This window comes from Thermobia domestica, chromosome 17 (assembly GCF_964235325.1).
Source record: "Thermobia domestica chromosome 17, izTheDome1.hap1.1, whole genome shotgun sequence".
Lineage (NCBI taxonomy): Eukaryota > Metazoa > Arthropoda > Insecta > Zygentoma > Lepismatidae > Thermobia > Thermobia domestica.
Genome location: NC_137470.1, coordinates 137602925 through 137629816, shown reverse-complemented (window position 1 = coordinate 137629816; position 26892 = coordinate 137602925). Strand labels below are relative to the sequence as shown.

General features: G+C 37.4%; 1 protein-coding gene across 7 annotated transcripts in view; it reads left to right on the top strand.

Annotated features, from left to right (window-relative positions):
* Positions 1–26892, top strand: part of bma (SCY1-like protein bma) — a 751115-nt gene that overhangs the window by 296818 nt on the left and 427405 nt on the right. For all 7 annotated transcript variants that reach the window (XR_014128907.1, XM_081744332.1, XM_081744329.1 and 4 more), the window contains exon 3: positions 4625–4933. Coding sequence is in view for 6 of the 7 variants with exons in the window: in XM_081744332.1 (XP_081600458.1) it covers positions 4625–4933 (309 nt within the window). In the remaining variant the exon portion in view is untranslated. The remainder of the gene's footprint in view (positions 1–4624; positions 4934–26892) is intronic.

Here is a 26892-nt window from a genome sequence, read left to right as displayed (position 1 = left end):
ATCTCTGTCATTTTCTTGAAAAAATCCCTTTACACAGTATATTTTGCTGCTGAATATTTTGATACGTTAATATACTCAAAGACAATAATGAAAAACTTTTTTTCACTGAAATATTCTCTTAATTATTGGCGATTTTCCTTCCGAATTTCAATACTTCCCTTTCAGGGGAACTTGTTAAAATTTTGTAAAAATTGACGGTAGGATTCATGTTGCAAGTTACATAAAAGAAAAAGATTGCAGAACAAGTATTTTGTTTTGTTACGTTGCTTGCTACTGAATGCCCATCAGCAGGCTGAGTGTAACTCTTTCTAAGTGTACAATGGAGTTGCTTATGGTGTATCGCTCGTAAACCGGTTTTAACAGCATGACTATTCCGGGTATTTCCTGAAGCTGGCGATCGTATCTGAATCTATCGTCATGGTGGAAAAGACCAAGGAGTAAATAAAATGTCGTAGTATTTTGTAAGCAAATATCACATTGAAATTACAATATTTAACTCTTATGCAGTTGCGTCAATATGCGTAGCTTTACCAGGCGCGCGGGGTTTATTATAACTCACATGCTCATTTCTGTGTTAGTTACCAATCACAGCAGACAATTATTTAATAACTGCTCATTCTGTCAATGTATATCTTACAAAAACTAGATAGTTCATTATGTATTCAGGGTTGCCAGCTACATTTAATTTTTCTACCTTTGAATTTAAAATTTACCTCAATGAGTACATAATGTTTCAACAATTGCGACATTCAACAATTGCCGGCTAGTTTAAAGGAGACGGCGATGATGAAGAAAAATGAAATTGTGGAATGAAGAAAGTGTGAGGGAACGGGAGAACATCGAGAAAACTCGCGCAAACGGTGCTTCTTCACCAGAAACCTCACTTGGCGCGATCTCGATTCAAACCAAACAGCCTCCTTGAAAACCACTAGCGTGCGCAGGACATTGGGAATGTGGGCGCCAGATCTAAAGTACCACCATATGGAATGTCGTCCTCCCCCTTAATCCCCTAAGGAAAGATAGCATCATTGCATTCGACGGGAAATAATTTACGGCACACATGCAGACGGGAAACAATTTACACTTAATCTCTTCTCAGTTTGTAATAATTCTACATAAAAAAGTTTGTCTAATGAGGGTGCCAAGGAACCCATGGCACCCACGTTGCGCACGCCTATGTTGAGAACTCACACATTTGTTCCACTGCTTCTGACATTGCTGGAAACAAAGTCCTGTTTTGGGATGTTTCGAAATTCAGTCAAAGAATTGGTCTGAATGTCTTCTACGGCGGCAAAACGGTTACCTTTGAGGCCCGCTTTGATCTTAGACAAGAGTCAGAAATCCTGTGGTGCTAAATCCAGTGAGTATGGAAGCTGGTAGAGGAGGGGAAGGTTCGAAAATCGCGATAAGAGTTACTTTTGTTTTAGATTTGACATGACGTTTTCTTTGGTCGAGAAGTAAACATTGTGTGCCATTCTGATAACTGCATGTTTTGCTCGGGGTTTCCTTTTTTCGAGAATGAAAGCGTGATGCACCATGAATTTGTACCCGCTGAACAAACTGTTAATGGTCCTTCCTACGTGCAGGTCTTAAAACGACTGAAGAAGGCAATCCGAAGAAAACGTCCCGCGAAATTACAAGGAGGATGGACACTGCATCACGACAAGCTCCCTTCCACACATTGCTTGTTGTTCAGACATGGATCACAAAAACGAGCATTTACCTTCTCTGCCAGCCTCCATACTCACCGATTTAGCACCGCCGGATTTCTATCCCTTCCTCAAGATAACATGAGCCTTAAAGATAACCGTTTTGCCATCGTGGGAAACATCCAAATCAACGAGACGGCTGAACTTTAGAACATACCAAAACAGAACTTTCACCGTTGTTTGCAGCAATGACAGGAGAAGTAGAACAAGTGTGAGTGTGTGTTCTCAAGTAGCCTATTTTGAAGGCGATTAAGTGATATTGTGCCTATATTGTGGTAATAAATAGTTACAACGAGATTCCGGGAAGTTTTTGACAGCCCCTCGTATACTAATAGGTGCACAATTAGCAGTAACAGAATTAGAAGTGCTTACACTGCATTCTATATAATAGTTTTGTGCTTCTAAATTCATTTATTTTCTGTATCAAGTCGACCAATTTTCAATGGTACTACAAATGACCACCACATGAGGCGTTCAGAGCACAAGGGAATCAAATTCAATTACGAAAGATGCGAGAAAAAGACACATAAATTTTGTACACTAGTCTTTAAGCGCACGGAAAAGTTAACTTTTTTTTAACATTATAAGTATAATTTATATCTGGACATGAATCCAGATAGAGATCATAAAGATGAAACATGTCCGAAAGAAACAGTAGTGGACTTGATTTCATTGTGCACTGAACAGCACATAAAAGTCCCAGGTCAGGGGTGCCCACAAGCGGGGGGGCTATGACGCAAACTGCGTCATTGAAATATTTGGGGGGTTAAAATCTATATAAATATGTTTGATGAGGGGGGATAAAATTAATCGAAAAGAAGATTTTTTTCATGGAAGAACACCTACGGATAGACAATTGGGGGGTGCGTCATTGACATAAGGGGGGGTGGGCACCACTGTCCCAGGTCACTAGTAAACATCAATCAGGTTTCACCGTGTATTTCAAGTCAGTTATATGATTTTATCGTCTAACAAATAGATGGTTAAATAAGATTTTTTGTTTATATCGAGCCGATTTTGAATGGTATCTAACTTTAAAATATGCCAGCCATCACCGATAGTATTCTATTGGAACCGCTGTGGGATTTTGCGTGACATCGAAGTTTCCACGGGAGCAAACTCGCGTAAACAACGGGCAGGGAAACTCGGTTACACCCTCTTTTAAGATTTGAGAAGGTGCGTGAATGCAAACGTTTTTTCCAACAGTCTAGGATGCAGAAAATCATAGGACTGGCATAAAGATCTATCTGCAGGAATGCTTTGAAACGAAATGAGACGAATTCTTAATTTCAATCTCATTACCTAATAAAAATGTGGGAATGTAATGGTAGCATGACTAGCAGTCTTATCAAAATGAACGATCGCCTGTTTGACGCTAACACCGTACAATTGTGCAATGACGATTCGGAAGTTCGTTATGCAGTTTTTGAAGAACCCTCGTACATTCAATTATCACCGTCATTCAGTGTATGGTTTTAACGCTTTTCTTTAATTAAAAAAAAGAAAAACTAGTAGTAAGTTTATGATCAAAACATCCTTGTAATTACCTTCCAATCCTTAATTCAACCTCTAATAAACCTCCTACGTATGGTTTTATCGTGTTTAACCACATTTTACGTGGAGATAGTGCAACCAAAACAGTACAAGTTGAATTCGATTTTCCCTTGATAATTAAAGCATGCGGTTGATATAATATGTGCCACGGTTACGTGAGCTGGTTTTCTTAATTAAATTGGGTTGTTTAAAAATATATTATATAACAAATGTTGGTGCTCATAACTGCTTACTACACTTCAAAGTAAAGATCTGAAATTAATATGAATATATCAACATAGGAAAATATTAATTACACAAATTAAATACACATATATAACTTGAGTATATTAAGCTAGGAAAATATTAATTTCAATAAATGCACATGTATAACTTGTTCTCGCGTTTTCTTGGGCAAGGTTTTATAAAATTTATATTTACACTTTACCTGCTGGTCTAGGGGCTAGCGCGCGAGTTTAGAGTATGCGATACTGCGCTGGGAAAATCTGCAGAGTTAAATTAGTCAAAATTTGGTTGCTAGTAACCGAATTATTTTGTCAATATACAGTACACCAAACTCTCAGTTACTGCAATCGAATACCATTTGGCTTGTTCGTGTTCACTTATTTAACCGGGTAGCTGACTAATTCAACCAAAAAGATTAATTAATCAAGTACGTAATGCCAATAAGAAAAATAAGAAAAATCTTTGAACAGAAATCAGACAATTCGAATCACCAACCGATGGATTAGTAGGGTAACACATTAACATGCTCAACAATTTTGATTTACAAATAAAGTAACCATATTGTTATACAGTCATGTCACATGAAGATGATTCTGCGTTTCATAGCCTCCCTTTCAGCAGTGAGACTGAGATGTGGACCTACATTTAACGTGGATTCCGAATCATATGAGCTCCTGCCGGGAATCGAACCCAAGTGAGTTATGATTATCAAAAGTAAGAAGTGAACTTAGTGAAATTTTTAGGAAAAATATTAATAAATATTTGGTTTTAAAATGAATGAAGTATGATTTTTTTCAGTAATTGGAAATATACACTATCCCATAACTTATTCATAGTAAGGAGCCTCTGTGGCTCAGTGGTAGAGCGTTTTCCTCTGGTGCATGATGTCCCTGGTTCGATCCCAGCTCGCGCCAAGTGAAGTTCGTGGATTTTCTTAGGGTTCTCCCGTTTCCTCCCACTTTCTTCATTCCATCATTTCATTCATTTCTCATCTTCACCTAGGCTTTAGCCTAGCCGGCATAACCATGTGTCGTAAAACTCAAAGATTTCATTATTCATTGTAATTTGCATTCTTTTCAGTTTCTAGCCATTATTTGTGAATATTTATTATTGATGTTTTATTGTCTTTTTTGCAGGAGGTGTCGGTGTTCCTCTTCGAAAAACGAAGTGCGGAAAAACTGCACAAACCGAAACGAAAAGAGACAATCACAGAGATTCTTCGTTCAAGTGTTCGACAGTTAGAACGTTTCCGACATCCGAAGATCCTTCAAGTGCTTCACCCCGTTGAAGAGTGCAGTGAAACGTTAGCCTTCGCTTCGGAACCCGTCTTCGCTAGTCTCGCGAATATTCTGGCTTTCCAAGAGGAACGGCCGCAGGGTGGACCTCCTCCTCATGCCAAGGAGTACCACTTTCTCGACATCGAGCTTAAATATGGCATACTGCAAGTAAGTAAATGTCACTAGTTCTTATTTCCTGATTTTTGATACTTAACTTAAACTTGAAATTATATTTCGTCGCTGTGCCTCCAAGAACCGCTATGTGTTAAAACTAGAACTTTTCGGGAGAAGCAAAAAACATTCCACTCTTAAAATTTTGCCCAATATACATGGAAACACTTGAAAATATAATAGAGTTGATTCTGTGTATATTGTGCACTGAACATTGTTGTAGCTTGCTTCAACAATATTATATTACTATTTTTGTGTTTACGTAGCACATGTTGGTTTATCTTTTGCGCCTTTATAAGCACATAGAGAATCAATACTATGTGATTAAAACTTGAAGCCTATCTATTATTTTTTCATTGGTGTGGCGAAACAATTGAATGTTCACTTATCACATTATAAGGGACGCTGCCTGGCACCTTTGAGGTTTATTTGCACGGCATAACTCATTTTCGACAAAAAAAAAAAAAAGTCACATAGCGGTTCTTCGAGGCGCAGCGACGATTTTAGAAAATAAGTTATAGAAGTTTTATTCTGTATCTTACCAAGGTTCTTCATTGGTAAAGTTATGGTCATAAAAGCAAGGGTACTTAATCATTCAGGGATTTTGGGATTTTTAAGGTAAATTTTAGACTTTCAGTCAAGCAGCTACTGTATCATTACTATTTGTCCTAGAATCGTGGTTTGTACCTCATTCTCTTCAGAATAAAACAACCTTCTAAACGGTTCTATTTGCATATCCGTATCGTACAACGAAAAGAAATATTCGAGGAAAATATTGAGAAATATTCCATTATTTTCTGAAAAATTCCCTTTTTCAAAAATTCCCTCTGGACCGGCCCTGTTTTAACGTACAGAGCTCAAAATCACTTGAAAAATGCTGAACCATAACATGTGTACTCTATCTGATGGTCATGTCGATGACATATATATGTGTTCTTGAATCCCATAAAACCTTTTGGACAGCATTTGCAAGAGGACAAAATAAGCCTTTTGCGCTGCACTCTTGAAAGCCAAACAGATAACGTCATTACCCTCACCAACTTCACGAGCTCCTTCTCAAAATACATGTGATCTGTTTCAATATATTTAAAAAAAAGCTGAATGATAAAACTTCAGCAGTAGTAGATGTTAAATGAACGTTTTAAAACATTATACACGTATGAATCATACATACATACATATATATGTATACGAGCCACAAATATGTATATATACCACAAATCCTGAAAGATTTAAGAATTTTCAGAAACTTTACACAAATTATAAGCAGCTGCACGATGAATGAATTCAGACCACGTCTTACTTTTGAAGCAATGAGACAAAGAATCACTAAGAGACAAGGATGGGAGAGTGGTGGGAGCGTGCAAGTAGTCATGGATCCACGTATCAGTCTTTCCAAAGTGGCTGATGTATAACGTCAGAACATGTCTTTATTCTCGGAGCATGGGTGTGGGGAGGGACGGAGTGTGATAGATGGGAGAAATATGTAGCAGTTTTGGCGGCGTAAGATTGTTGAGGTATTTAGATGATAAATAACGCATTGTGCGGAAACTGTTCAAAAAGTAATAACAAATCTTAAAACAGTTGAATTTAGAAAATGTGCTAGTTTAGTTCGATGGTTGTTTAGCTCAGATTAGTATAGGCAAGAATATCTATTGAATATAACATATAGTTGAGAAACTGTTACTATTGTGAGAGAGTTCTTATGGAATCATTGTGATTAGGGAAGTGATTAGTTAGGCCTTATTTTAATTTATAAAAATACTCGGCTTTGGCCAACAACAATAAGTAGACATGGATTCACGCATGGCCTAATTTCAAAACTACAGGCTTCGCCATTGATGGCATTGTTTGCTTTGCCAAAGTTACGTTTCTGCCTGTTCCATATGTCTATTTGTCTAGTTTACTCAGAATGCAGGAAACAAAGTATGATATCGTAGAGTATAGAATTGGAAGTGGCTTTGGGGGGGGGCACGGTGGCTCAATGATAGTGTGCTTACCTCTAGTGCGCGGGGTTCCTGTTTCGATCCCCCACCAAGTAACTTTGTGATGGACAACATCGCGTCCGTGAATTTTCTCGGGCTAATCCCGTTTCCTCCCACTTTCTCATTACAAAAATTATTTCATCAGCATTCTCTTGTTTTAATCATCGTCCCCCTTAGACAAATGGGCAAAAATATGGGACGTTAAACTGACAGATTATGAAATTACTATTTCACTTCCCATTCTGGAGCTTTTATTAAAGATAAGCATATGTTCTTCGTCCCTTTTTAAGTCAAAGAGAGAGAGAGAATTATTATTAAAATAATTAATACACCCCAAGAAAATGCAACTTATTTTATTAATATGGTATTGACTACCTTATTACAGAAGAGTTGTGGTTTGTCGTGGAATTGAAGCGTGTAAGTCATGAATACTTTCCAGAGCAAGATTGTGCAATTCCTTATGCAAGTAACACTTATTTCCTCAGCTAGTATGCAGGTTGATACTTGTTCTGGATACAGAGCTTTGTAACTAACCATAAAGGTTCAATTCTGTTGAACTATGTTTAGACACGCTAGAGCTAGTGTTATAGTTCATCTTGATGTATGTGAGGCCACGTCTCAACAGCTCCAGTAGGAACTTGAGCATTGCCATTGTGCGTTTGGGCTATAGGATGCATTTGGTAACATCGAGTGTCATCCAGTTGCTGTCCAGTTGATGTTCAGTTCAATCTCTTCCAGTTAAGAAAAAAAACAAGAAGAAATAAGAATAAAGTAACCAGAAAATGATTGAGTTACTGTGTGTCTCAAGAAGAAAATATCTGTTTCAATGTTTCCTTCACTTTCTATCTCAAAAATCTTTTAAAGCATTCTTTGTTTGAAGAAAAAATGTATTGCTATACGTTTCTCATTAAAGCTCACTCACTTGCTGTTTCTTCTAAACCAGGGACACTATGTGTTTCTGTCTCTGTGACCAATTTAATTTATGAAGTTGATGTGATTGAAATCTCTGACTTCAACGTCACAAATACTAAAACTCCAATATGTGGTTTAGTCTTCCGCTTCAGCCACACATCTGTGCTATAGTTCCGTCAATGATTGACAAGATAAATCCAGTGTTTACGATGAGAATAAGTCCACAATCACACATGGAATGTCCAGTCATCATGGAAGTTCTTCAATCCCAAGAAGTGATCGAGGTGCCAGAAGAGTTAGTAGTCGCTGAAGACGTCAGTAGAATGCGATGGGTGAGGAAGACTTGTCTTTTGCTACTCATAGAGTATGCACCGTTCTTTCAGCAATAGTAAACCTACATTCTCGTGAAACGTGAAAAGGTCATGTTTGCTGACCATCGCTAGATGTTTACGAATCAGTTTACTACCATGGAGATCAGCATTGTAACGGTATGCATTTATAGTTTTACCTCGCCTCAGAAAGACGTGATGGATCAAGACCACCATACCATCAACAATACTTTCTACAAAGAGAAATGGTTTTCGAAACCAATCTAGATGTTGATCACGATCCAATCATTCCCATGCATGACCGTTCATGATTATTTTGGCAGATTTTTTATTTTTTTATTTTTTTATTTTTTATTTATTTATTTATTTTTCTTACAGAAGTTAATATTTGATGCAGGAAGCATTTTCGGTTATTCCGCACACTCGGAGAACTGCATACCTACAGACAGTGACCTTATTTGCACCCATATATCCACCTTTTTCATCTTAACGGTTACCTGAAGTGCTCAAACAACTGTGGTATGGTACATGACTAACTCGTTTGCAATTCCGCGATTGCTTTCACGGTATTCTTGAGAAGTTGGTCGTCTTCCGGAAGGCTTATTCTTCAATGATATGCCAACGGAACAAAGTTCACAAACCAGCGTCATATTCACCACTCTTGTTCTAAATGCACTGTTGATATTTCTCGATGCTACATGTGCAGTATATCCCAGTTTGAATATGTAAGAGGAAATCAGTCACAACTCTGTGTTCTCTTTGGTGTACTTTTACACGACCCTCTTCAAAAACACATAGCCTCCTGACTCGCTTTGCACCAAAGCCTATTTCCTGAAGCCTTACGGAGTTTGTAACGTCGTACGCGTGATTTCTCTCCAGTTATTTGTTGTTTAACAAAGTGCCGTTAATCACCAGTCGTAAATTGTGACATCTCAATCGTACCAACACTAGAAATGGTTATAACTACCAACCTCAAATGTGTGTGGGTAAACGCAAGCTATTGTTCTTAACAACTGGTGGACGTGCTGTATCAATAATTGACATTGTTTTGTTAAAATATAGGAACCACGAAAATCAAAACGTTAGATAAAGTGTCAAAAGATACAATTTAACTATAAATTACCCATTGGGATATTGAATAGATTCTGAAAATTGTGATTATATGCATATGGTTGACAAGTGGTTGCAATGTATTTCTGTAAGGAACAATAGAATATCAGTAAATATTTTGAGGAAAAAAGAAAACGTTTCAGACGCATTGACAATTGTCAGTTATGCATCGAAGTTCATTAAAATTAAACAGATGTTATGCAGTTGATAATTGAGGATGTGTTTTACAGCGTTAATTAGAAAATGTTCACTAGCTCTAATGCTCATAAAAGCGTAGAGCCGCTTAGATTAGTTTTGTTTCTTGTATCTGCCTAGCCTTTTAATCTTTGTGCTTATAACGAGTTCCAGATAATTCTGAAATTAATCTGTTAATGAAATATATATATATATATATATATATATATATATATATATATATATATATATATATATATATATATATATATATATATATATAATTACTCAAAAAGAAATGCTATTCTATGGAGTGGTAATTCAAGATGAAATAGGATTTTGAAATATGAGTTGTGTATGAAACACCAACGCCATTTGGTTACCCTGGTTACTTGCAAAGTTAATATCAACGCTTGTTTCTCTGTGGAATACAAATCAAAAATTGTGCTTATCATTACATCTCTATCATAGACAGGTACGTATATAGTAAAATTGTGAACGTAATTAATCTTCGATTTTCGCTTTGCACATCCGCAACACTTTTCACGCGTGTATGAGGTGTTGGTTATTACGTTATAACATGTCTGCACTTAATCCAATGCTTTAAATCTCCATGTACGCTAATCCATTAATAGCATTACCTACAAGGCATGCACAAATAAAAACTCTGATAAACAATAAAAGGGGTCACGCACTTGAAGTTTTAATTTCGTCCGGTAGTTGACAATTGTTTAAATGAATCCCCAACTAAAGTCTGACGAGGGAACCTATCCAAGTGTAACTCTGACTTCGAGTCGGGACTATGGCCGTTGGATACCTTGTCCCAAAAGAACATAACACGAAAAGGAATACAATTTGCTTTACTTCAATTCCTTGCACTTTTAAACGTGTTTTTTCTGTTTTGTTATTGTAGCAATTTAACGGATTTAAAAGCGTGGCCATAGATTTTCTGATGTAGGTTGTATTGACACTTTGACCAGTTGCCCGTTTGCACAGGGTTATCGTATAGAGTTGAGATTTGTTCTATCTTCTTTTATTTAACAATAGCTTTCATACAATATGCTACTTCACCCCCGGTTCCATTTGCAAATTTTGAGTTGGACCATGCCTGGGACCCTGAGCGTGCCCCGGGGACAAAAATTTTTCATTCAAAATGTGCTGTGCTCCCCACACTAATTTGATATGTATTCGCTGAGTTTCCTTACTCGACCGTTTCCGAAAAATCTGACCCGGAATCTGACTTTGTAATGTATAGTATGGAGCTCAATTTCTTAATTTTCATCCTTATATCTCCGCAACGGTTGCGATCGAGGATTTATCTCTTTTTGTGCTATGCTCTTTTGGGACAAGGTATCCAACGGCCATAGTCTCGACTCGAAGTCAGAGTTACACTTAGATAGATTCCCTCGTGAGTAGGAAAATTCTTGTCCATCGAGCATTTGCGTTGAGAATGGCCTGAAAGAAGGAGATACGTTGTTGTCATTATTATTCCACCTTGTTCTGGTGTAAACTGTAAGAAAAATCATAGACCTAGAGTTGAATGGTATTCACCAGGTTATGGCGTATGATGATGATATAAATGTGATAAGGGGTGATAGGAGAACAATAGAGAGAAATGCAGAGTTACTATTAAACACTTGCAGAAATTGACTTAAGAATTAAATGCAAAGAAAACTAAATGCATGGAACTTCCCGGGATCGTAATATTGGAAATTATGAATGAGCCAAAATATCAAATAATGCTTTCTACAATAATAGATACTTTCAAATATTTAAGATCAATATTAACAGACCAAAACCACATTCACATCAGACAAAACCGAAGCAATTAAATGTCCACTAAAAGCAGAGAATTAGCGTTATTATGCAGTTCAAAATCTTTTTATCATCGCAAATTCTCTCAAAACGATAATCATACCTATTGTACTGCATGGTTGCGAAACACGGTCCCTTACTCTTAGGGAATAATGCGGACTTAAAGTATTTGAGAACAAGATCCTGAGACGAATATTCGGACTCAAGAGGAACAGGAATGGGGAATGGCGGAAACTTCATAACAAAGAACTACATAATTTATACCGTTTACCAAACATTGTTAGGGTCATCAAATCTAGGAGGCTCAGATAGACAGGTCATGTAGCCAGAATGGAAGAAAGTAGAAACGCTTTCAAAGTCTTGACTGGAAGACCAAACGGAAAACGACCATTAGGGAGACCAAGGCGCAAATGGGAGGATAGTATTAAGATGGATCTCGCAGAAATAGAAATCCAAAGTAGAAACTGGATCCAGTTGGCTAAGGATTGGAGTAATGGAGAGCTTTGTGAACGCGGCATTGAACATTCGGCTTCCATAGGCCATAGAGTTAGTTAGTTAGTTAGTTAGTCTTTATCTTTTACCGCTTTCTGTCCATGAGAAGCCCATATTAAACCAGAAGTGACAGATTCTTTCAACTTCCGGTTTCAATAATAAGATCAACGGCAAAATTATTCTTGGAATACTAAATTCATATTAAATTCATTCAACTCGCAATCGTTGTTATTTTTGTTCTATGAGAATGCATATTGAAACCGGAAAAGATGTATATTTGCTGTTTCAATTGAGGGATTAAAAATGAGATAGAACCAATATTTGCATCAGTAAATCCATAGTGATAAACTATTTTTCGGCATCTCTTATACTTTTTTAATCTTTGGGAATCAATGTTGATATTGGCAGTTGCAAGAAATTTCAATCTCTTTTGGTTTCAGTAGAGAAATAAGGACAAAGAAAGCATCTGTTGTTAGAACACTAAATCCATGTCAAAAATTTATCTCTCGGTATTCTTTGTTACTCTTCATGTATGCCATCAACATTGGAAACATAAATAGCAGATTTCTACAACTTGAGGTTGCAACATAGTGGTTAGGAGCGAGGCTGAACTTCCTTTTGCGTCACTTTATTCATACCAAAAGATCGTACCTTGCTGCTTATTACGTTTCTGGCCTGTTAGAACCAATACTGGTACCTCATTCCGCTTTCAGTATATGAAAAAGACATGGAAGATGTACATTTTTGAGTTTTTGAATCCAGAGAAGATATATGTTCTTGAGGGTTTGAATCCAGAGAAGATATATATTCTTGAAACGGTGAATGCTGATAAGAAACATAACTCCAGATTTTGAATCCAGAGAAAATACAAGAGTATACTCTTGAAATGCTGAATCCACAGAAGATATGTATTCTTGAGATACTGAATCTAGATAATATATATTCTTGTTACGCTGAATCCAGAGGAAATATATATTTTGATATGCTGAATTCAGAGAAAATATAGGTATATTTTTGATATGCTGAAGCCAGCGAAGAGATATAACTTGAGATTTCGAATACAGAGAAAATATACGAATATATTCTTCAGATACTGAATCCAGAGGATATATGTTTTCTTGAGATACTGATTCTAGAGAATTATATATTCTTGAGATGCTGAATCCAGAGAAGATATATATTCTTAAGACACTGATCCAGAGAAGATATATATTATTGAGATGCTGAATCCATATAAAAGGCCGTATCTTGCTACGTATATTGTTCTTACTCTAATGCGATTAATATTGAAACTGAAAATGGTAGATTTGAATTGCTTTCTGTCGTAATAGAAAAATAAGGAAGAAGTTAGAAGCTATTTTCTTGGACGCTGAATCAACATCAGAGTACCGTTGCACTCTCTTACGTTTTTGCTTTGGTAACTGTCGATAGACACACGAACAGACGGACATAGCCATTCTAGAAGTATCCCATTAAGTATACCTAGCACCGATTGGAAGTCTTTTTTTCTTTTTTTTAAAAAAAAATAAAGATAAAACTAAATTGAGTTTGGGCAATCTACCTATAGAGTAGCTAAATGAATAGCAATTAATTCTATGGGTAAAAGAAAGAACTTCTGAATAACAAGCCACTATATTATGTATGCATTCACAAAAAGTTAATGCTGTTGTTTTGAGAGTGTGGAAGTTTTGAATGCATACTACTCTTGTGTAACAACGAGTGCGTGTATACTACCAACACTTGCTCTTCTATCCTTTCTCCTGCTTTCCTCATTGTGTTTCTCAGTTAGAGGGGAAGAAGATGGCAGATAATCTCACGTTAATAAAAGACAATGGTGACATGCAAACAAAAACATCGATAACCTAGTCGATGTTTTTTGCTTACAAACTATTCTTATGAATCCTTGGCTGCGTGTATACTACCAACACTTGCTCTTCTATCCTTTCTCCTGCTTTCCTCATTGTGTTTCTCAATGAGAGAGGAAGGAGCTAGCAGATAATCTTACGTTGATAAAAACAGTGGTGACAGGCACTCAAGAGCATCGATAGCGTAGTCGATGTTTTGCAAGCAAGCACTCATGGATCCAGAACAAGAAGAACACTGCCAACACTTGGTTCCCTTCTCTTCTTTTCCTCATTGTGACCCTCTCAGACTCTGAGACACCATTTCTTCTTTATACACCATTCAGCCTATAAATGACTGGTGTAAAGTGTATCAAAAATAAACGTAAAGTATGTATATCAAATAGAATGAAAATTTTTTGAAATATGTTATATATTTCTTAACAATTAACATTTACTTTTTGGATAACCCTCGAATAATGACATTAAGAAAATATAACATCCATATTTACTAGATTTAACAGGGAAAAGAGTGAACGTCAAGAATCTGAACTGAATGAGCTGTTAGTAACGAGTTTCGCAATGAAGTATGTACACATATGCCACTCGGATAACGGTAAAATGATCATTGTGCAATCTCTACAAGAGCACTTGAAGAATTACAAGAAGAAGTACCCTTATAGTTTATTATATGAAGCTCAGTAAACTCTTAAGTGCTAGTATTGCTTTCACAAAATTTTGTAATTTAATTGTTATTGTTTCAATACAAGTACTTATTCCACGTGAGAGATATTCCAGGTCTAAATTAGATCAATAAAAGCCGTAAACATTCTGGAATTACATCGATATACTATGTTGTATGTGTGTGTGAGCTAGTTTCATGATTTGATCAACTCGCTTGAAAAGACCTCTTTCCGCAATTGTAACAAACGCTTTGCCTCGTTGGTGAAACGTTTTCTGGTAAAATTGGATAAGTTGTTGAAAGTAGGAAAACGATTTAAGCTCTCGATGCTTGTGCACAGTTGAATCAAGTTGAAGTTGTATATACGAGGAATGATCAGAAAGTAAGGTTACAAAGACTGTAGTGAAATGTGTATATATTATTTCATACAATCAATATAGCCAACTGATAATACATACATGAGGTTATTTTTCGACACAATCTCCATATCGGTTAACGCACTTGTCGCATCGTAGGATGAGATTTAAGATTCCCTCCTGGTAAAAATCCTGTTCTTGCGTGTTCAGCCACGTTGTCACAAAGTATTTCATCTACTCGTTTGAAGCAAAGCGAAGGCCTTGTAGGTGCTCCATCAAGTGGAGGTACAAGTGAAAGTCGCTTGGAGCGTGGTCCAGGCTGCAGGGAGGGTGTTCGATGATGTCCCAGTGAAACTGCTTCAACAGCATACTGGTCTTCTGGGCTGTGTGCGGGTCCGCGTTATCGTGAAGGAAGATGACGCCCTCGGTGAGAAGTTCTGGCTGTTTCTCCGTAAACCTCTACTAGCTGCCAGTGATTTTCAGCCGTGGTTAAATGTTTCACTCAGAGAAATCGAATAACTTAATTGACTTCTTTGCGAGACCAGTTTTCCAAACGAGTCACCATTTGCGTTTGCCTATAACTAGCACTGTAGTTGGTGGGTATCTGAAACTCTGCATAGTTGTCAACTCCATGTATTAAAATTACCGCATACTCCTCATTCCTCTATAACACACAAAACTTCATAAATATCGGCCTTATAACCTTAGATTTTAATCCTTCCTCGTACAGATAGTGATCAGAAAAATGGAAACACCTGAACGAAATTGCAACTTACCAGATTAATATGGTGTCGGGCCACCTTTCGCCTTCAGAACAGCCTTGATGCGACGTGGGATGGAGGCATAGAGGTCGTGAATGGTAGCAAGTGGAATTTTACACCATTCCTCGTGCAGGGCATCTGCCAGTTCTGTGAGAGAGGATGGAGGTGGAAATCGTCGCCAGAGTCGTGTTTCCAAGACGGACCACAGATGTTCAATTATGGAACTATTTTAGAAGAAAAACTAAAAATACTCGGAAATTGAAAAATAAAGGACACCCTGATATATATGGTCCTTATTCTATTTTGACCTATTCTACAGGTCAAAGTAAAACGAAAATACTACGTTATGGTATACCCTCCAAGACGTTTTCAGTCACTATGAGATATAAAAAAAATCACTATGTGACAACTCCGTAGATTAACTTGCAACTATTAGCTCTGCTCTACGAATACATCAAGAAGTTTAATCGATTTTTACGATAATAGGTGGTGCTAGTGTTAAAGTCTGTCGACTTTAACTGGAAAGAATCGATATAACTATTTGATGGATTGGTAGATCTATTCTGTGGTTCTTTATTTGCGACGTTGCCACATTGTGTAATTAGTGTCTATAGACGAGGACCAGAAAGGTATATAACCGTATATTTCTTGCTTTGTTTTTAGTTGCAGAATAGTGCTCTGTAGTCCATGGGCGCCATTTTTAGAATACCCCATACATATAGCGTGGACCATTTATCTTGTAACTTTTGAACTAATGAACAAAAAACGTTGAAATTTTGCAGTATGCAAGTATCGGCTACGGATCAGTTCCTTGGCATATTCTTCAATACCCCAGTTAACGATGTTGCCAACTCACAGTATTTGCCAACCAGTATTTTTTTTTAATGACACCACGTCAGGTTATTACGTATTTTATATTTACATGTAAAACGATAAGTTACAATCCCATACTTATCACGCAGTGTTGCAAACTAAGAATACTACAGTATTACAAATACCGAGAGACAACCCAATTTTGTGTGGAGGGTTCTGCAACAGTGATTACACAAGAGATACTGATGAAAATACTTTAACCCACATGTAAAGTGCTTTAATATCAAATACCACGATCATCATATGACATATTTCGATGAAGTAGATAAAAGTTACAAGCAATTAAAAATTTCATTTATATAATTTTTATTAGACAAAGATAATGATGCATTTTACAATAATATGTTGCTTAAAATGGCGTATCTGTGGGAACTTTTAAAAACACTTTTTTGATTTACCTTGCTTTGATGACATTACAACAGTAGTTTTTGATAGGGTAATTACAAGTTCTCGCAATTATATAATTAAAGCAGTGTTGGAAACTTTACTCCAAAACTATGACTTCAAAACTATGGGACCTCCCGTAGTTGGGTCAAGACTTCATTTAGGAACTAATATATGCCCTATCCAAATATCCATGTTTCAGAATCATGTGGTACTTCCGCAACAATTTTTATAGAAGTAGTTGTTGCGTACTTTAAATTATAAGCCCGTAGCCAAACTCCTTCTGTAAAAAATTGTTGTGTGAATATCTTAGGATTCTGAAACATGTTTTTAGATAGGGCACATATTAGTTCCTAAGTGAAGTCTTGACCCGGCTACACTAGATCCCATAGTTTAGTAGCTATGAACCTTTAAAATTCATTTTTTTTTTATATTTTCTGCAGCCTATAACTTCGAAAGGACGCATTTTTGTATCCAGGTGGTTCAAGCTTTCGAGTAAACTTGAAGAGAGACTTCGACATTTCCATGCAATTCAATGCAATGACGTTTAACAAACAAGCTTCCTCTGCCACCTACAGGTACATTTTTGAAATTAGATTACCTACATTCTCTTATGTGGTTCGATCCGAAGATATTCCATCTAATAACTTCATTTCACTAGAAGCGGTGCTTGCCATTGTCTTTCCCGAGCCTCTTGATTAAAAGTTGCTGATGTCCCATTCAATACTCAAGCAACCCTTACCGTGTGCGTGGGTTTTCTCGGGGTTCTCCCATTTCCTCCAACTTCTTCATTCCGCCATTTCATTCATTCCGCATCATCACCATCTCCTTTAGCCTATCCGGCATAACTACGGGATGTAAAATTTAAAGATTTCATTTCATTTCATTTTCAAACAACCCTTGCACACAGTTCAATAAACACCAACCTCGAACTTTGTCAGCTATAAACAAAATTATGAAATTCTCTTGAAAGTACTGATTCAGCAAGAGTTGATATTTTGGCGGTAGGCTCACTTTGTAGCGTTGGGAATTTGATACGAAACATTTAAGACTCTTCGGTGCCATGGTTAATTCCTCAATCTCTCAAAATTTGAGAATAGGACCACTGGTGCACATAAGACCAGTTTAACACTCTCTGTGATATACATACAATATATATGACTAGATTCACACACATTTAGGGTGCATTCATGGTATTTTGTACCTCTATGATCCTGTCCCCTTCTAAACTTGCTCTCTTTCTGATCTCAACCGCTTCTAATTCACATTTCATGACAGCCAGCAATGTCTATAGAAGAAGACACAAAATGTCTTCAGCGGCTGGTAAAACTAGTACGTAGTTACACAGTTCGCAAGCACAAATTATATAAGAGAAAATGACTACCAATAAATATAGTAGAGTCTTTTGTCTTCCCGATTTTCATGTCAACCAGTCAACCAGCTGGCGCAATCCTTAAATAGTATCCCCATTTTAATAAATGATGTTGTATCTGTAAGCAAAAAGCAGCCAGTTTTCTACCAGTAGGCACTTATATGGAACAAAGCATACCATGCAAGGTTTACAAGAACTATACTAAAATCTACCGTTGTACCCAATGAAGATTTAATCATCTTGCAGCCAACTGTACTTAAGTTCCTGCGCAAACGTTGGCAATTTAGTCCCTTTCGATTGAAATGTTGCCAGATGCAGTTAAGCACCTTCTTCTTGCGAGTGTATTCCAATTCTAATGGAAGCCAATGACTTCATGTAATAATTAATGTTTAGTGATGGAACTACCTTCATCCTTTCGGTTAGAGTAAGCAAACTAATGGTAGAGTTTAGGGACGAAAAGCCAATTGACATGTCTGCAATGAGTATTATGTGCGATACTTTCAAGGTAAACGTGGCTTGGGTTATGATCCGCGAGTTAGTACACCACTCTCTCCTTTTCTGGTAAGGAAATAATCACGAAGATTTCGTGCCTGCACATATGGCAGATATTTCTTCCACCAAACCTAGTGCAAGGTATCCCAATGCCCATCTTCCAACTGGGTGGATTCTCCCAACATTCTTGCGAAGAAATCAGAAATATACTCTAGTGTTGATTACCAAACAGATGAAATGGTCATACTAGCCGTACTGATAGCAGATTATTTCCTGGCCTTCACGTTTTCCGAACTCCTATGATTCATTTGACGATCTGTTCAGAACAGGGTCTTGAAGCAGTCCTTACGACAGACTGTACATGACCCATGAGGGAGTATAACAAAACCATTAAGTCAATTGATCGTGATATACTGACCAGACAAAGCATTATTACCACCCAATAGTTTTACATTGAAGTGGTTGGCCTGACGTAAGATCACGAGTGACAACAGAATTGCTCGCCGGGCGGTGACAAGGATCTCACTCAATCAGTAAATGTGGTGCTTGTGCGCAGAGTTGGGAAGGCCAGCGACATATGCGAATTTGACAGTGGTCATATTGTCATGCCAAGACGGATGGGAACGAGCATCTCAGACACAGTACGAGATGCCGTTGCGTGTCGTGTGTTCGCAAGCTACCGTTGTTACTGTATTCCAAAGGTGGGAAAAGAACAGTGTAGCCAGCACCAAACCATAAGATATGGGGCGAACACACCTCATCAAAAGTATCAGACGTAGTAGGCTGTCGACGTTGGTACAATAGGAAAGGGCGCAAACTGTAGCACAATTAAAAACAGAGTTTAATAGGATTAAACAATGGACAAGACAAGAATGTGCTTGAGCCCACACTTTCCTCATAGTGTTAGATATGGGCCTACGCAGCTGATGTTACATACGTGTACAATATTAACCACACAATATCATCGATAACGACCGAAATTTGAACGTGTCCATCGTCATTGGACAGCAGATCAACGTCATAACGTTCCCTGTCTGACAAATCACAATACTGCCTTCATCACATTAATGACTGCTTCAAAATCCTACGTCTTCCAGAGGAACAACTGCTCAAGTAGGATGACAACACGCCCTTTGATGACTTCATTATGATTTGAGAAACTTTGGCGAGGAGGGCAGCACGATGGCTCCTAGCTATCGTAGATCATTACTGATTGTGATATTCATGTTGGGCATATTTCCAGAAATGAAATGAAATTTTGAGTTTTACATCCAACGGTTATACCGTGTGGGCTAAAGGAGACCGCGATGATGAGAAATGAATGAAATCGTGGGATGAAGAAAGTGGGAGGAAACGGGAGAAGCCAGGGGAAACCCACGCACACGGTGTTTGTACACAACAAAGTGTACTTGGCGCGAGCTACGATCGAACCAGACACCCAAGGCATCAGAGGTGAACGTTTTACCACAGAGCCACTGCAAGGGATATTTTCAGCTGGAAATGGTATCTTTCTGTAAAAAAAAAAAAAAACGCTCCTTATCACAAGACCAACGTAGTACTGAAGTGGTTTGAGTAGCACATTGATAAATTTCAATTGTTGCAATGTCCCCCTCCCCAAACTCAACCGATCTTAACCCAATTGAATTATCTTTGAAATGTCATTGAATATCAGATCTGTCACATCCCCATATGCGGAATTTATAGGAATTAAGTGGCTTAAGCTTTAGATGTGGTGCACCATGCTTCTAGCCACTTACGAAGGTCTTATTGCTTCCACGAAAAAGTGCATCGTTGTTGTCCTGCGAGCCAAAGGTGGAAATACAAGATATTAGGTAGCTGTTTCATAATGTTCCGGTTGGACAGTGTATATTACATAGAATATGGAAGGAACTTGATTACAGGCTCATTATATATCAAGTTAGAAAAATGACTCACAATGATTACCTTTGTAAACAATTTTGATATTATGAAAAAAAAATCTTATGTTTCTGTTGTATCTGAATGTGCTTAATTTATAAACATAAATTATGAGATATTATACATACTTTCAGAATATATTCAAATTTCACCTAGAATCAACGTTGTCAACGAAACCTTGTCCTGTCTTAGGTCGAGCTAGTGCTCTAAGAGAACGAAACTGATGTCGTACGTATGAAATTGTCGGCCAGCAAGACACTTTATATGTGTCAGTAGAGAGATGTAGTGAAGAGGACAATTGTGTGACAACGTGATGGTTGTTTCTGCATTGAATGCAAAGAAAATGTACTGTTTTCAATATGTGAAATGTCTATAGTATATCATTAAAAAATTATTGTTTGAGAACATTTTAATATTATGTTTATTCTAGTTGTCATCTTAATATCGTTCATTTGGCATTTGCCTAAAACAGAGTAATGAGCATATGTATGGACGAGTTATACTCTGTAGGCCGATTACGACGTTTGTCTCTGTTCATATGTTGTTTGGAGCTTGACTTGTTCTGGCACGTTTGAGCTTCTGTTCCAGTGTAGTTAGATGTAACATTTTTGTTTGCAGAGTCCTAAGTAAGGTTACTTTTACTCTAGAACACGGTTCGGAACCTAATTCCTATCACGAACCCTATTTTATCACATCCTCCTGCCAGCGATCCCCTTATAATTTCTGGTTTGTAATAAGTTTGTGTGGGATTTTTAATATACCTATTGCGGAGATTTCGCGATATCTATCTACTTTTATAATAGTAGAATCCATTTCTTGTATATAGTGGATACAGTAACTTCCGTAAAAGTGAATGAATTAAAACCAATTTTGATAATTTTCCTCTGACGCAAGACTTTATTTCAAGTAGCGATTATTCTTTTGACATGGAAGGGTGTCCAGTTTAATCTGCAAACATCTAAAAGGGTTTCAAGAGCAGATGCTAGAATATATTCCCTACAATGAAAGCTGGTTCAAGATGATATTAAACCACTTCATTGAAGAGACCATCAAAGTAGCTGATCTAAGCCCACGATTTCTTGACCAACTAATAGAATTATCGTGCAACAAGTCCTTGAAACTGGTTTTCTGTAACGACGACTTGGACAGGTGTCCAGTTTAATCTGCAAACATCTAGAAGGGTTTCAAGAGCAGATGCTAGAATATATTCCCTACAATGAAAGCTGGTTCAAGATGATATTAAACCACTTCATTGAAGAGACCATCAAAGTAGCTGATCTAAGCCCACAATTTCTTGACCAACTAATAGAATTATCGTGCAACAAGTCCTTGAAAGGCTGAAAAGGAGAAAAAATATCTTGGTCTGATATCTGCTGCTTTAAAAGCAGATACCATTTCCTACTTCGTACCTGTGTGAAATAAGTTTTCTTCCATGATAAGCATTAGAAGAAAGACAAAAAAATGCTTGTCAGTTAAAAATGATTTGATAATGTGAGTCACAAAGATCGAACCGGACATTGCCACACTAGTGAAATCGCACCATGCTCAGGTATCTCATTAGCTTTCAATTTTAATTGTAATTCAATATGCAGGTTTTGTTGCATTTGTATTTTTCTGGTACTTCAACATGCAGTTCTCATTAGTTTCATAACGTACCTCTTTTATTTAAATTGATTTTTAATCAACTCTGCACCTTTTGAAAATGCTTAGTAGACCTATTTTTTGTTGTTCTTAACTGTATGTATAAAAGTAAAGATATGCTTATCAGAACAAAATTCAAAATAATATTGAAAAATATTTTCTGGTATTAGATTCTAATTATATTCATCTCTTCCGCTGAATGTTGCGACCCCATGAAATCCTTTCGCGATCCCCATAGGGGTCACGACTCCCAGGTTGAGAACCCCTGCTCTAGAACGTTAAATTGTGTTTTCCGATATATTCGAAGTGAATCTACAACATTATATTTTTACGACGTTTTCAAAGTATACTCATTTCCAAAATTATTGTCGCATGTCTATAAATATGTTGTTGTAGGAATATAATTTGATAACGAATTTGCCCGGTATTTCTTATAATGTTAGTATGTGTATAATCATCAAAGACATGTATGTGGCAAATTTCATGTCAAAAGAACAGTAAATAAGAGCAATAAAACGAAAATAAAACATTCTTGTCCATTTAGCAACATTTTGTTTTACTCATTCTGATTTTCGTAGTTATAATTCTTTACCACAAACATACATTTCCCGATTATACACACAGTATCAGTATTAAAAATACCCTGCAAAATCATTATCAAATTATATTCTTACAAGAAGACAGTTATAGATATGCGACAATCATTTTCGACATGAGTGTGCATCTAGAACTTTTCCCAATACATTCAAGGTACAATTATGATATAGCAAATTATTATCCAATGTACTTCAAGAGCATCTAGAATTTAATATCTTTCTGAACGTGCAAAGAGTACATTTGTATTGGTACCCAATGTGTCCAAGGTGTACCTTAAACCTAATAGTGTTTTTGTTCACCATAGGTAAAGTGGATATTAAATATTTTAGTTTGTTCTTCAATCTATTTAAACTCGATGGTTATGATTTTAGCAACTCTAACTTGAGTGAAATAATGTTGAAATTGAAAAGAATACAGATCGATCCAACCACGTGACTTTGTTTTCTTTCCCATCGATTGGGTAATAAACTCCACAGACTCTCTTATTAGTGTCCACAGTCTATTCTATCACGTTCAAGTTTCATTGTCTCGCGATACTAATTTAGGTGCCGCCAAATGTGAATGAACGTACCATATATTAAAATATTGTTTCTGAATAGTCTTGCCGTGGGTTGTTACAGAGTTGTTTTTAAATAATTGTATAATTGCTTTAATAATGCAAGTGAAAAGAAGTAAGTGACTAAGCTGTATGATCGAAATGGAGTTTAGGTAAAATCATAGATATCCTCAGTTTATATCATATGTAGTGGAGTGGTTCCCAACAGGTATGTCGCGCAGTTCCATAGACTGTATCGCGAAATTTTAGAATTCAAAAAATAAAAAGCATTGAATAATTAGTTAGAATCAATTTTGAGATAGATTGTATCAGTTAACACCGCTAGCGGCAGTAGCGATGCTCAGTACTGCAAGGTAGCCAAAAAAAATGCTTACCGTTTTTGACGTCCCATTAATCATGCGCTCACAGAAATGAAATGAAATAACGCATGTCCCTGTCAAGCGATCAGAAGTTAGTCTGACCCTCGGCTTTCAGTAATACAGGCACGCTGCGAACATAAAACAGTCATAGCTCGTCCAGTGCCGAAGAGAAATGGAGGTATCGAAGCAGCTTGTTCGCGTGTGTTTGTTGTATGACTTTAAAGTGGACCAGTATATGTCAGGCATTTGGAGAGAATGCCGTGAAAAAACACCAGGCATTGGTTCCAGAAATTCTGTTCGTTAAAAAAAAAAAAAAAAAAAAAAGTGCCTCGCAGTGGATGACCACATGTGTTGGATGACGAGACTCTGAAAGCAGCCACCGATAAGAACAGTAGTCGAACCATGTGATGAACTTACAGAAAGGTTGCATGTTTCCGCTGAAACAGTCAAACTACACCTGCATGTAATAAGGAAGGCATACAATTTAAGCAATTTGATACCCCTGAAATTGTCGTCAGCCAACAAGGAACAACGAGTCACACCCTGTTTGTCCTTGCTCACTCGGCACCTGAACACACCCATCTTTGATCGCTTGCTCAGCGTACCAGACATTGGTTGTTGCCATGTGACCCTCTTCCTCACAACTGAAGATCGGCTCTGCACCTTGGAAAGGTTATGCTCTCTGTATGGTTCAATTGTCGACACGTGGTGCACTATGAGCACCTTCCACCTGGCCAGACTATCATTGATGACCTCTACTCTCAGCAGATGCAAAGGATGCACTTTACATTGCGGCAGAAAGAGTCGACATTGGTGAATCGAAAGGGTGTGCTGTTCCTACATTACAATGCCAATCCACATGTGGCAAAGAGAACCCAGGAGACCCTTCAGCAACTTGGCTGGAAGGCAATGTGCCATGCACCATATTTATCGGACCTTGTACCAACAGATTACCACCTGTTTTATTCCCTCGACAATCAACTTCGTGGGAGATCCTTCGCAGATGAGAGAGACTTGCGGAACGCACTCATGAACTTCTTTGCATCCAAAACCGTAGAGTTTTAACACTAGAGCATTGTGTAGCTGCAGGAACGTTGGCAAAAGGTATTGGATGTTGATGGCCATTACTTCTAAAACTTAAGGTACCGTCCACTGATTGGTCTTTGTTTATCAGTGCTCTAGAACGACAAGAACTTTTTTCGTTACCTTGTGGTGCTACAGAATCAGTACTTTATAGATACTTATCGACCTACACTATAAAAAATTTGTTATTAGTCTATTAATAACAAAAATCAAATAAATGTGTCGCGATGTTGTGGATGTTCAGTAAACTGTGTAATCAACCAAAAAAAGGTTGGGAACAATGCACTAAGGTATGTCCAATCTTCATCACGTGATTCTTATAGTCACAAAATGTTAACAAATATATACGTGATACCCGAGCGTTCCGGAAATACATAGGGCGAGCCAAAATGAACATTACATAAGTTGCAGGGAACAGAAGAAGATGGTGAATAAGAGACTGAGAGTCACATTGATATTCTGGAAACCGTGAGAAGAGTCGCCAGCGTACCACAGACGCACTTAAGAGGATAGGTGGAATGATACTGGGGTATTTAAAACTCAATATTTTAGGAGATAGCATATCTTGTAGGAGATACTTTTTTTTTTTTTTTTTTTTTTTTTTTTTTACATAATCCATATACGAGAATTGCCCGGCCGTGCTTTAATCCCCAACTTTCTCCTCCAACGGATGCTCCACTTTTTCCTATGACATGGTCGCGTAATCCATGAATCGCTTGCCGCTTTGCTGCACTTCACCTGTTTTAATGAACGGTAGCGATCAATCTTGTATATCAACGTATCTCGCATTGTTGATGTGCTCATTGCAGAAAATAAAATCCTTACGCCTACCTTTCCAGAGCATGTCACTTACGGAGCCATTATTTCTTCGTATTAAAGTAGAATTGTGATTAGTCCTGCTCTGTTGATCACTTAATTGCTCTCGACATTTTCTGATAACATCCATAATCGACTTACGTTTGAGAATGCGACAGAGTTCTAAAAGTTCGTTGGATTTCTAATCATGGGGGTGGGCTAATTCTTTCTAATTATACCTCGGGTACATGTGCTGGGGGTACATCTACTGCGAAGATTATCTGCTTTCCACCATGTATACAACCGATGGACAACTGTTATATCACAACTCACGCGAGTATTATTTTACGGAACGATCTCTGAAAGCTCCTTTGCAATATCCAGTTTCTTAATTAGAAAATAGGCTTTGGCTGGCGTTGTCCTGCAAATGCAGTCAGATTGTGATTGACATCAACGCACACGAAACTACACTCCTAGCGTTATTCGATGAACTCCAAACTAATAACCTTCCTCTCTAGTCTAGTGGCTGGCGTACAAACGTTTGGTGCACTGTATACTGTGTTTGATTCCCGGTATAGAGCCTTTAAAAATTCGAACCCGTTATGGTGGTCCGAATTTCACGTCTCATATAGCCTTGATGCTGAAAGGGATGTAAATTCCAATCCAGAAAAACAATCCAAATTACCAGCAGCATTCTTTATAAAATTATTCCAAAAGCGTATTCTGTATGATGGTCTACATGTATGATTAACAAACATAAAAAGTTCGTTACTGAATTCTCTATGACTGTGTGTCTGTCTATCTATCCGTCTGTCTGTTATTTGCGATTTTTCAATTTTGAACCATGCATTCGATAGAGAATCAAAAACTATCTAAGAAAATGGTAAAATTTTTCGCGTCACTCTTACTGTTTCCGAGATATTGGCCAAAAAATGGCCGATTTCCAGAGATTTAAGGAGCCATACCTCAGGAACCGTAAGTCATAGAGATACCATATTGATGTTGATCAATATCTAAAAGGATGGCAAATATTTTGGTACCTAATAATAACCAGTGGCTACTGTTCAACTGGCCACTGGTTTATCCAATGGACAGTTGGCCAGTGGCCATCAATTATTATGGGTACCAAAATGTTTACAATGCTATTAGGTATTGACCAACACCAATATAATCTTTCTATGACTTGCCGTTCCCGTGATATTGGCCAAAAATGGCCAATTTCTAGATATTTAAGGAGCTATAGCTCGGGAACCATAAGTTGTAGATAAATGATATTGATGTTATCAATATCTAAGAGGATGGTAAATATTTCGGTATCAAATAGTAACCGGTGGCCACTGGCCAACTGGCCACTTGTTTGGCCAATGGACATTTGGCTACTGGCCATCAATTATTATCGGTACCAAAATGTTTACCATACTCTTTGGTAT